Here is a 13,124-nt window from a genome sequence, read left to right as displayed (position 1 = left end):
TTAGAGCATTAAGATGGATGACGTAGCGGGTCCAAGTAATGTACAAAGAAAACGGAAGTTTATGTCGGTAGAAGAAAAGCAGATTGTCTGTAGAGTGTATGAAAATTTAAAAAATACACTTCATACAGTAGAAGCTGTAGCTCAGTGTTCATTTTTAACGGGAGTATCCGTGTCGACAATAGAACGCATTGTACGTGAAAAAAAGGTGAGTGGGATTGTGCAAGCTCCAAAAGTACATTGTCGTGGTAGAAAAAAAATTAAATTGGACGAGTACCAGAAAAATTTTGTACGCTCTACTATTCATTCTTTCTTTTTTGAGAATAAAGCGCCAACCTCGAATCCATTAGGACAAAGGTAATAGAGAATGGTCTGATTCCAAAAATGAGCAAAGAGACGTTAAGGATAATAATAAAAGAAGATTTAAAATTTATACATGTCAAAAGATCTCGTAAATCTGTCTTAATAGAAAGAGAAGATATAGTCTCATGGCGAAGAAGATATCTTCGCTCTATTAGAGAGGTTCGTTCTGCCCACAAAAAGATTTATTATCTGGACGAAACGTGGGTAAATGCTGGTCACACAGTATCTAAGATCTGGCAAGATACTACTATAACGAGTTATCGTCAAGCATTTGTGGATGGTTTATCAACAGGGTTACGAGGACCAACGGGTAAAGGACAACGACTGATTGTCGCCCATATAGGTAGTGAGAGTGGATTTTTAGAAGATAGTGCACTAATTTTTTTATCTAAGAAAACGAGGGATTACCATGAAGACATGGACGCCCAACGTTTTGAAAAATGGTTTCAATCCCTTCTTTCACGAGTCGAGCCTAATTCGATAATAGTGATGGATAACGCTTCTTATCATAGCCGATTAGTAGAACATCTGCCAACTATGGCCACCAGAAAAGCAAATATGCAGAGTTGGTTAAGACAAAAAGGAATTCCATTTTCCGAGGACTTGGTTAAGGCTGAGCTTATAAATGTAATTAGACAGCATCGTGACAGATATCGCCAGCATGTTGTAGATACAATGGCTCATGCTAAACCCATCACTATTTTGAGACTTCCCCCTTACCATTGCGAGTTGAACCTGATAGAATAGAATTAACCTGGGCTCAGATAAAGGGTTACGTAGCTCGTGAAAACGTGACATATAAAATTTCTGATGTCCAACGTTTGTTGGAACTCGCAATGGAACGGATACGGAAAGAAGATTGGGCTAATGCCGTAGCTCATGTAATCGAGGAAGAAGACAAAATGTGGATATTGGACGCAATGGCAGACACTGTTTCAGACAAAATAATAATAAACTTAAGTGAGACTGGAGATTACTCATCGGACGAGTCGCTGGATTCCGAAACTTCATCAGCATAAATAAGGTAATTATTTCTTTACTTTGTAGTTATCCTTCTATATAAATGGAATATAATTATTATGTTGCAAAGTTTTCGGTTTTTTGAAGTATTGTATTAGGCACCCTATAATAACAATAAAATTTTACTTTATTTTGTTAGACAACTATAAGATAAAGTTCAAGCGACGTACAAAGACCGCTTTGACATTTAATGTTGATAACTTTATTGCTAGTCGACCAAGTAAGCGAAGATACCTTTTACAACATCTTTATGTATAACATTTTACTGTTCTGTTGTGTCAATCGGCCCTGTTTAACAAGTTATCGATTCATTTTATTGAAATAAGACCTACGGAATATAATATGTATTCATACAGTGAATTTATTATTGACGTGACAACGTTTTAAATTAGGTTGCGGCTCGAAGTCACTCATGAAAAAGTGTAACGCCCGCTCACGTCTGTTACGATGAGTCACCGAACGAGAGAGAGGCCCGCCGGACCGGCGAATGCCTTGCGTCTCTCTCCCACTCAAACATGATCGGTCCGCTGCGCGCGCAGCACTAGAGAATTAGGCGCGTTGAATCGGTGCGTGCTTGTGTCTCTGTCTTTCTCGAGCGTTCTTGGCGTTGGAAAACCGAGAAAGCGTCATAATACAAGTTCACACGTGTGGTTAAAGTATCGTCAGCTGTGTCTGTAGTGAAAATGTGGAGTGCTTAGATTCGTCATTTATAACAACTACAACAATAAAGGTAAATAATTGTACACTAATATTTCATTATCGTAAACTATGATTGATTGATTAATTGTTAGATTGACACAAAAGTTGAGAAACTGAGTTTATAGGTTATGTCATACTATTGACAAATGTTGATAGTGTTAAGTAAATTATTAGTTTAAATCACTCTGCAATCAATCGTAATTCAGTCGATTGAGAAGAAACAGCGCGTTTCAACTGCAAACAACTGTTGTGCAATTTAATAATATTCATATCAATAAATATTCTACCGAGAAAAAGACGTTGTCACGTAAAATATTCGCCCGTAAAACCGACTTTACAGGCAACCGATTTTTTTATTTATATTTATTTTTATTTTAACGATTTTTGTTTAATTTTTGTGATGTATAATGTAGGTTTACCAACTAAACAAAGTTATGCATTTGCAAGAACATATTGTTATTAGAAAAATTAAGTTCCATTCACACATGCCATTGAAAAATGATTTATGTTATCTAAATTACTGTTATGGACAAAGAAATATGTGCTACAGCCGCGATATCTGTGAATATCGTATTACCATAAAATTCATATTTGTCATCATATATTACATTTTTGTTGATGGTTAAACATTAAATGATCTTGTATTATTTAATATCTTAGTGATAATTACATTAAGGCAAATCCACAATCCTCAAAAATGTTATTTAGAGTTTTTGCAAAGTTTTGCACAAAAAATTTTGCAATCTCAGTGTTTAACTTATTGCCTAAATGTAATTCTCACTAAGATATTAAATAATACAAGATCATTTAATGTTTCACCATCAACAAAAATGTAATATATGATGACAAATATGAATTTTATGGTAATACGATATTCACAGATATCGCTTCTGTAGCACATATTTCTTTGTCCATAACAGTAATTTAGATAACAAATCATTTTTCAATGACATGTGTGAATGAAACTTTATTTTTCTAATAACAATATGTTCTTGCAAATGCATAACTTTGTTTAGTTGGTAAACCTACATTAGGATACGTCACAAAAATTAAACAAAAATTATTAAAATAAAAATAAATATAAATAAATAATAAATTCAATGTATGAATACGATATATTATATTCCGTAGTTGGAAAGATTCGAACTTGGATTTGAGGTTCGAATCTGTTTGTAAATGCCCCTTTGTCCGCTTCTTGTCGTTCGACGATAATAGGTTTAATAAAATTGAAGTTGTGGAGTAAAAGTGTTGATTTATTGACAGCTACTGGTAATTACACAATTTGATGTTCGTTAGGTAACTACTTATGATTGACAGTAGTAGACTGCGCTCACATGAGCTCAAATCCCCAATTCATAATCTCACAAATAATTCATACCTCAGCACAGAGATTATTGCTTCCTATCATACCATACCAACTTTGCACTATTAGCTTACATTACAATTTAATCTAGGCCATCATTGCAATACTTACGAAGTTCAATTAGAAAAAATATATTATTCGACAATTCATTAACAGGTGAATGGACTTTAATTATTAAAATATTACTCGATATCATTTTTACAATGTCACTTATACAGGGTGAAACTATAACAGATTAAGAGGTTAAGAATAATGTGAGATTACAAATTAAGGGGTTAATTTGTGATTGAACAGTAGTATATTCGAGTTTATTTAACTCTTTTTCAAAACATACTAAAAATTAACATAAAAAACTACATTAGAACAATGAAGTTGTATCCTCAACAGGCTTACCCTTGTGAGGATTGTATTGTAAAATTAGCAAAATTACTTAACATATTGACATTATTAATTTGAGTTTCTTTTTCTTTCTGTCAAAACTTATTACTACGGTTTCCATCTTAGACCATAAAAACGGATAGACACGCTTTGTACCGAACCTTTGAAGCAAACCCAGTAAGCACAATTACGTACATAAGACAAACTAAGTACGTACTGATGGGACATAAAGTATGTACAATGTACGTACTTTGCTGTACGAAGTACGTACTTAATACGTACATAAGACGTACATTTTCCAATTTATGGTACACACCTAGTAGCTACTGAAGGTACATACCTAGTACGTACTGAAGGTACGTACCTAGTACATATTGAAGGTATGTACCTAGTACATACTATATATACATATTATATACATACTATACACACTTATGATGATTTATGTAAATAAAAGTAAATATAGGTGAATAATATCTTTATTATTCATATTTGAAGTACAAAAACAAGCAAAACTTATAAATCTTAAAGTTTACCAAATGGTTTTGTTTTAAATATACTTCCTCTCCCACAAAATACATTTTTCAGTATGAATATATAAGTTAAAAAACACTCGACTGAATAAAATAACAGGAAACCACACTATAAGCACCAACACTAAAAATAAGTAAAAAAAAATCTAAATGAAACTGTCTTGCAATGAATTATAACATCAAAACTGTACTCGAGGTGGAAAATTTCTAACCAAACCAATTACGTTAGGTTAACATAACCTAACATAATAAATATGTTTAGCTCTTCTTTCTCATGGTACGTACTTAAGACGTAATAGTACGTACTCTTCTGTACGTACTGGTATGTACCGCAGTGTACGTACTTAAAACGTACATTTTACATCATGTACGCACAGTACCAATATTGTACGTACTCAAAACGGACTGTGCTGTTTGGGAACACCTTCCGCGAAAGTGACGTCACAATACGGCAAGAGCCCGCTTGGATTCTTAGCAAAGCACTAATAAAATTACCCAATTTTAGATTATTTTTAATATAACTTCAATATTTTGTAAAAAATATGGAAGATAAATTATTTATCAAAGTAATTAATAAATATTTTTGACTTAAATTGTAAAAATAAATGTTTTATTTGAAAGTACATACCTACATATATTATTATATATATCGTTGGTATATCTCTTCTTGTTTGATAATCAAAAATAAATTTAAAGGAAAGTAATTCTCTTTTGGGTGGAAGTTTCAGGTTAGGTAAAAAATCTATTAGGAGGTAGGAAATCTATTAATTTATTGACCACAAAAAACAAAATAGCTTTTTTTAACTTACTTCTAACTCTTATTACATTATTTAGTTTTTCACCTTCGTGGTACAATCTAATATTCTAATCTAATAGTATCTTTATTAGATTAAACAAATGGTTTGTTCTAAATCATAATCAAACATATGTTCTGTGTATGCGTTAAACACAGAACCATGCACGTTACTCATGACATTTAAGATCAATTTTGTCGTTAATTTGGAATCGTTTAATTTTTTGATGTGTACATAAATCTAATTTAGCTTTCAGCAATTTTGCAAATATGAATGACGTCTTTAGAAGGTTGAATAAAAAAATTTTTTGATATGCTATAATTTTTGTGTCTTATGAATGGAGATTGTAAATTATCACATTCAATTGCACACAAACATATGTCACAATCTAATGTTTTCTTAACTCTCTTAACGACAAACCCAGCGATATAGTCAACAACATCACAAACATAAGATGACAATGTTTTTGAAAAACTTAAATTATTTACAGTATAATCCTGATCCTGGTTACTAGTTATTGTTTCCCTATTATTTTCATCAGTTAAGGCCGTATGACATTTTCTTGTATCATTTCTTATATCGTTCCTGATATAGAAAGTTATTTATATTTTCTTGTATCGTTTCTTGCACGTACATTTGTGCTCTGTATGACAATATGCAAGTTCTTTTACCGGAAATTGTATGTGATTCGGCACATGATTGGTCGAAATTTTGACACATAAAAATAGAACTGCAGTACCTGAGGACCCCAAGCCAGATGCTACTGATTATTTGTAATTCTCAACTTCTCAAGTACAATCATAAAGGAATAATGATAATGAGTATCATTTCCGTTTTCTGTTTCTAAGGGATTCATATAACTGTATTTCATTTGTTGTTCACTTATGTTATTAGTGTTACGTTGTCTCTGTGGGCTTTTAATAATATTGACGACCAGTTTCTTTTTAATATCTTTTATTAAAGACCAACTAAACTTAATACATGATTATATCTAACGAGCCATCTTTTTCGCCTGCTGTCCGCTGTCCATCTCCTTCACCTGTCACTCATGTTAAGGTAGGTTTACAAATATTAAGGTAGGTTCACATAACATAACATGCCCCTTTTTTTTTACCAAAAAAAACTAAACTATCCCAACAACCTAAATCTACCCGCAACACTACACTGCCGCATTACTCTTCTGAAAATGAAAACCTTTTTGGTCTATTTACAATTCGACCACTCCTGGTACAAAATTGATTACTTACATTTGGTCTATGTGACCTATTTAAGCTAACATTTAAATTGTCATAACTTTGATTTGAAATTGATGTATCGTTGTTCATATTTGGAGCCTCATACAAATTGGAACTAGCTGCTGTACTATTTTCATGCTTAACTATCACCTCACTATTTTGTCTACTAATTGTACTGGCAGGCTTTAATATGTGTTGTCTGTTCCTACGATAATGTACACCTTCAGGTGTTCTGACGACATATGATCTTGGAAAAGGACCTATTTCTATCACAGTAGCTGGTAACCACGGTGATGATGGAACCTTTTTATAAAATACATTTTCTCCAACAAACAGATTCGGTAAGTTTCTAGCTGACCTATCATGATATTCTTTTACTTTCCTTTCTTTTTCCTTAATAAATTTATTATATTCGTCCCTATCAATTGTTTTTGGTATGAGTATTTTTTCACTAACAGGTAATTTCATTCTTAAATTACGTGACATTAATAACTGTGCTGGAGAATAACCACATTCTAACGTTGTATTTCTGTATTGCAACATTCCCTGATATGGATCAGAGCCTGACTCTATACACTTATTAAAAATATTCTTTACAGTTTGAACTGTCCTCTCTACCAAACCATTACTTTTTGGATAATAAGGACTAGAACTTTGATAAGTAATGTCCCAATCTACTAAAAATGACTGAAACTCTTTTGATGAGAATGGGGGACCATTATCAGACATTAAGATCAATGGTATTCCATGTCTCGCAAATATAGACTTCATTGTACTAATGACCTCTTTTGCTGAAGTATTATTTAAAGGCGCTATTTCAAAGTATTTAGAATAATAATCTACTAATAATATATATGTGACTTTACTATAATAAAAAAAATCAACACCAATTTTCTGCCAAGGCAAAGTTGGTATTTCATGTGGTAATAGTTGTTCTGGACTATTTGATCTATGATATTTAATACATGCTGGACACTGTTCAACTTTATTCTTTATATCTACTGTCATGCCTGGCCAAAAAACTACTGTACGTGCTTGTCAAATACATTTTTCATATCCTAAATGTCCTTCATGAATTATTTCTAATATAACTTGACGCAATGATTCAGGAATTATTATTTGATTTCCTCTAAAGACTAATCCATCCACAACATGTATTTCATGATTGAAATTGTAATACGGTTTAACCTCCGTTTCCAATTTATTTTTTGAACTTGGCCAACCTTCATTATAATATCTTATTATTGACTGTAAAACTCTATCAGTTTTGGTTGCTGCCTGTATTTCCATTAATTTCTTTGAAGACACAGCTAAATTGTTAACTAATAAACTTCCATGTATACGTAACTCTTCATCTCCACTATCAGTATTATCTGGACCTTCTACTGGTGCCCTACTTAATGTATCTGCGATGAAAAGAAATTTTCCTGGAGTATAGCTAACTTCTAAATCATAAAGCTGTAAGTTTAGCATCATCCTTTGCAAATGTGCTGGAACCTCAGATAATGGTTTTTTAAAAAGACTGACTAATGGTTTATGATCTGTTTCAACTTGAACTTTTCTACCATAAATGTATTGTTTAAATCTAGTACATCCGAACTGGATTGCATATAACTCTTTCTCTATTTGTGCATAATTTGACTGAGCCTGTGACAAAGATTTTGATGCATATGCTATAGGTTTTTTGTTTTGTAAAATCACTGCAAATTGTGAACTATCAACTGATAATGTTAAAGGTAAATTGTTATCAAAATATGCTAGTACTGGCGTTTGACTAATCATTTCTTTAAGCGACTCAAATTCTCTTCCATGCTCTTCTGTCCAATGAAAACTAATATTTTTTTTCAATAACAACCTTAAATTTTTTGTACGCTCTGCTAAATTATCTATGTACTCACCTAAATAATTAATCATTCCCAAAAATCTTCTAATATCAGCTACACTGTTAGGAATAGACATTTGACAAATTGCACTTATTTTACTAGAATCTGGACATATGCCTTCTGCACTAAAAATATGACCCAAATATTTTATATCTGATAATAGAAATTTGCATTTGTCCATATTGAATTTTAAATTGAATTGTTTTGCCCTTTCTAGTACTAGTTCTAGTATTTTATTGTGACCTTCCAAAGTTTCACTATAAATTAAAATATCATCTATATATAAACAAACTCCTTCTATGTCTCCAACTATTTCATTCATTACTTTATGAAAAATTTCAGGAGCGCAGCTTATACCGTAAGGTAATCTTGTAAATCTAAACCTTCCAAAGGGTGTATTAAATGTGCATAGCTTAGAACTCTCTAAATCTAATGGTATCATCCAAAACCCTGACTGTGCATCTAGTGTTGAAAAATATTTTGCTTTTGCTAATTTTGACCTAATGTCATTAAATGTTGGTATAGGATAATGACATCTTTTTATAGCTTTGTTTAAATTACGGGGATCCAGACAAACTCTCAAACTTTTATTACTTTTTTCGACTAAGACTATTGAATTTACCCATTCACTTGCTTCATTGACTTTTTCTATTACTCCCGTAGACAACATTCTGTTTAATTCTTCTTTTAATTTATCATGTAAAGAAAAAGGTATTCTTCTTGGCGGTTCTATTATAGGTTTAATATTTTTATCAATTTCTAAGTGACATACATTAGGTAGACAACCTAGACCAGTAAAAACTTGTTTATTTTTCTCTATTATAGACTCATGACTTACTAGACCAACTCTTTTAATTAATTTTAATTTATGACAAGTATCTAGACCCAAAATTGTTTGACACTCCAAATTCACAATAATGAACTCAATATTTTCTAACCTATTCTCAATTTCACATAACAAATTTACTTTTCCTACTATAGGTATGACATCATTTGAAAAAGACTTTAAATTTATACATGTAGGTACCAGTTCTTTTCTACATTAACCTCATTAAAAATTTTTATTGACATCACATTAGCTTGTGCACCTGTATCTAAATAACATACTACATTTATTTTATTGATTCTGGCTACAATTGACCAATTCTGATTAATACTATTCTGACTAATAGTTTTAATAACAAAACATGGATCACTTCCATTATTAGATGATTGTACTGTACTTTCTCTTAAATTTATTTTATTTACTCTTTTAGTTTGACAACATTTTGCATAATGACCTTGTTTTTTACAATAATGACAAATAGCTACTAATGCTGGACATTTATTTCTATGGTTTTCACCACATCTTTGACAAACTTTTCTTACCACTTGATTATTTTCACTATTCTTACTCTGATTTGCACATCCATTATATCTTGATTTAAAATTCTGACTCGTTACCTGACTTTGACTGTTTGTGTTAGTACCATCTATGTTGTACCTTTGACTATCATCATTTCTCCAACTTGGACCTGGGACTTCATTTCTATACCTTGAATGATTTGAATTGTGACTCTTGTAACTATTTTGGTAAAAATTCGGACCTGGACCATCTTTATTCTTCTCTACTTTGTATACCACTGCTTCTGAATTTTTATTTAACTGTTGTGCTTGCATTTGAGTTGTAATTATATTTTGAGCAATTTGTAATACCTTTTCTGTCTTCAGATCTACTTCTTGCAATAGTTTTTGCTTAATTGAATGGTATTTAGGATTTAAACCAATAATGAACATGTCACACACCAAACTTTCTTTTAAAATTCCTAATTCACATGTTAAACTCAAATTCTTTAGACTAGTCATGAAATCTTCAATGGTTTCACCATCTTTCTGTACTCTAGTAAGAAAATAATGTCTTTCTACTGTTAAATTTTTCTTCGGGTTACAGTATTTTTCAAATTTCCCTACAACTTCTTGAAATGTTACAGTATCCGTGTTAACCTCAAATGACTTGTAAATGTTTCTTGCATCTGTACCAATATAGTGCAATAATAAAGCTACTTTTCTCGCATCGTTTTCTTCCTCTAAACCTGTGGCCCTCAAAAATATTTTGAAATTTATGCTCCACTCTCCCCAGTTGTGTGCCAAATTTCCTTGCATTGACAATGGTTGGATTTCATTTCCTATTACGTTACTTTTTATTTTTACAACGACAGGTTGATTCTGCTCTATAGAATCTTGTTCCGACATGGTTGAACTTTATCTTTTGACCGTTTTTAATTCAATTTCTTTTAAAACCAACCAGACCACCACGTGCTGTTAGACCATGTTTCGACTTTTGTATGACTATTATAATACTCGTTGCTATAATCTGACCTGAATTTCTTCCACCATGTTACCAAAGAATATAGACGCTTATAGAAGCGCAGTTCAAATGGGCGATTTGGTTACGGTTTAAGAGGGTGGCTGCATAAACTCACAGCGTGGTGCCGTGGCCGTCGGCTTAAAACTATCATGAAAATTTCATAATGAAATATGTAGTTAGGGGGAAGTGGGAAAGGAGTGCGAACGGGTAACTTTGCATCTACGCCGAAACAAATTTCGATGTCATTGATTTGCAAACTTTTTTTTTGTTGTCTTTTTTTTGTTTTTTCACAATAAAATCTTTATTGTCAATTTAAAGTTTTAATTTTAAAACTTAAAAATGTATGATGTTTACAATATTCAAAGTATTTATTTTTTTAATTGTATAACTTTGAATTAAAAATTGGTTTGTTCCAACACAACGAAAAACCGTCACATAACTTTTTATTATACTGTTTTTCTGCCCAGAAATTAACGAAACATTTTTAAAAAATTTTAAATTAAAAAAAAAGTATTCAATGAAACTTTTTACTAAATTATGAAATTTTCCATTTCGCCAAAACTTCCAAACTTCCATTTCATCCATAATTTTTCAATAACAACAAAAAGCATTCCTGATTTATTTTTGAAATAACAAAATAAACTTTAACAGTACATTTTAATGAATAGTACCTATATGTGAAAGTTTTTATGCTGTATGGGTACTATTTAATCTTGTTTTAAAATAACAACTATTATAGTAGTATCTAAAACATAATTTTCACAATGAATGAATATTGGTGAAATTATTACAAAATAGTCTTAAACTGATTTATACTTAAGATTTGTACATATTTCAATTAAAACTTTGAATCATAATAATTTTTCTAAAAAGATTAAATTATTAAAAGGTAAAATAATATTATTTTCTTTAAAAATTTTTATAAAACGCAAAAATTTAATCCTATTCTACGACCACGCGGCATCTACATATAAAAATATCTAAAGTTGCATTTATTGCCCCACTCTTTCATATTTTAGAAGCAATGGTAGAGCCACAGCTGACATGACCGCTCCTTAGTGGTACCACGTGCAACACGTGCGTTCCACTCGTCCCACTTTTCCTTATCTATATCCCACTTTTTGCTCACTTTCAAAAATAACAGTGAATGATTCTTCTATAAGCGTCTATATTCTTTGATGTTACGTTGTCTCTGTGGGCTTTTAATAATATTGACGACCAGTTTCTTTTTAATATCTTTTATTAAAGACCAACTAAACTTAATACATGATTATATCTAACGAGCCATCTTTTTCGCCTGCTGTCCGCTGTCCATCTCCTTCACCTGTCACTCATGTTAAGGTAGGTTTACAAATATTAAGGTAGGTTCACATAACATAACAATTAGATATAGATTATAGTTTATTTCGTTTTATGTTGTATTTAGTTGGATGCATTAGTTATTAACTTCTTTATTAATTTACATAGTTAGATGTGATTATATTAGTTAAGATTAGGTTTTAATTTGTTTTTTTTTATTGGTACCTACCCCATTTTGCTTATTTAAAGTACGCCGTAGTGTGTTTAAATTCAACTTTCAAAAACGCGCGTGTTTTAAAGTTACCCTGGCAACATCAACAGTTTTAAATATTTAGCTGACCTGACAGGAGTACAAAACTTGTAATGTCAAACAAATAATATAGAAATAAAATATTAGTAACAAATATTTCAAAAGCTTTATTCAAATATTTGGAAATCTCAATCATCCCAATCTTTTAAATGAATGTGAAAAGTGCAGTTGGTATTGTTTGAAATATTTATACTGCCGTTTTTTCAATTAGAGGAAATGCTGTTCAAATTTATACTAGCGACATTCTCGGAAGCCAATAGGGCTGTTCTTCCATTAATGGCAATTTCAATAATGTTTGAAACATTTTTCTCATTCTTCTTTTAAGCAATATACAACCAGTAATAACAATTATTCTGATATGACAGATTGTAAATTAATTTTTGTTTTTCCCATTTCCATAATAACGAAAGGTATACTGATGTACATCACAAATTCAGCCATTTTACATTATTAGCTCTTATTTCAATTTTTTGTAGTAATAATACATTATTTCAAAGTGTACCAATAAAAAGAAATAGTGTAAAGTATTCGTGGATAACTGGTCTTTAAAACACGTCCTATATTTCGCGCGTGTTTTAAAGACCGCAATATTCACTTATACTTAATATACTATACAGTTAACGAATTTTGCAAAAATACTAATGAGTCCAATTTCCGTTTTTCAATGCCGTTGCCATCAAACTGGTGAGCATTTCGTTTTATGTTCTATTTTGTTGGATGCATTAGTTATTAACTTTTTTTTTTAATTTAAAGTTTTAGATATGATTGGATTAGTTTAGATTAGGTTTTATTTTGTTATTTAATAGTTAATAATGATTTTTACAAAAACACTAATTTTGCAACTTGACAACAGTGTTTAAAACTTAATTTCAATTTATTTACTCTGCAAAAAACAATATGTGG

General features: G+C 31.1%; 2 protein-coding genes across 2 annotated transcripts; one reads left to right on the top strand and one right to left on the bottom strand.

The window, feature by feature from the left end:
- Positions 1 to 381: 381 nt before the first annotated feature.
- LOC140438743 (uncharacterized) lies at positions 382 to 1,107 on the top strand. The gene has a single exon (XM_072528390.1). It carries the CDS (start codon positions 382 to 384, stop codon positions 1,105 to 1,107), a length of 726 nt encoding a protein of 241 aa, XP_072384491.1.
- Positions 1,108 to 1,474: 367 nt separating this feature from the next.
- On the bottom strand, positions 1,475 to 7,153 carry LOC140438742 (uncharacterized). Its single transcript, XM_072528389.1, has 2 exons — positions 6,395 to 7,153; positions 1,475 to 1,483 (listed from the first exon to the last, which is right to left on the bottom strand). Exons 1-2 carry the CDS (start codon positions 7,151 to 7,153, stop codon positions 1,475 to 1,477), a joined length of 768 nt encoding a protein of 255 aa, XP_072384490.1.
- Between the last annotated feature and the right edge of the window lie 5,971 nt (positions 7,154 to 13,124).

Source organism: Diabrotica undecimpunctata, chromosome 4 (assembly GCF_040954645.1).
Source record: "Diabrotica undecimpunctata isolate CICGRU chromosome 4, icDiaUnde3, whole genome shotgun sequence".
In the NCBI taxonomy this organism is placed as follows: domain Eukaryota; kingdom Metazoa; phylum Arthropoda; class Insecta; order Coleoptera; family Chrysomelidae; genus Diabrotica; species Diabrotica undecimpunctata.
The sequence above is the reverse complement of the archived record's forward strand: the minus strand, read 5'-3'. Positions and strand labels throughout refer to the sequence as shown.

Coding starts and splice junctions, on each gene's coding strand:
- LOC140438742 (XM_072528389.1), bottom strand. CDS start 7,153: ATGAAGTCTATATTTGCGAGACATGGAATACCATTGATCTTAATGTCT.
- LOC140438743 (XM_072528390.1), top strand. CDS start 382: ATGAGCAAAGAGACGTTAAGGATAATAATAAAAGAAGATTTAAAATTT.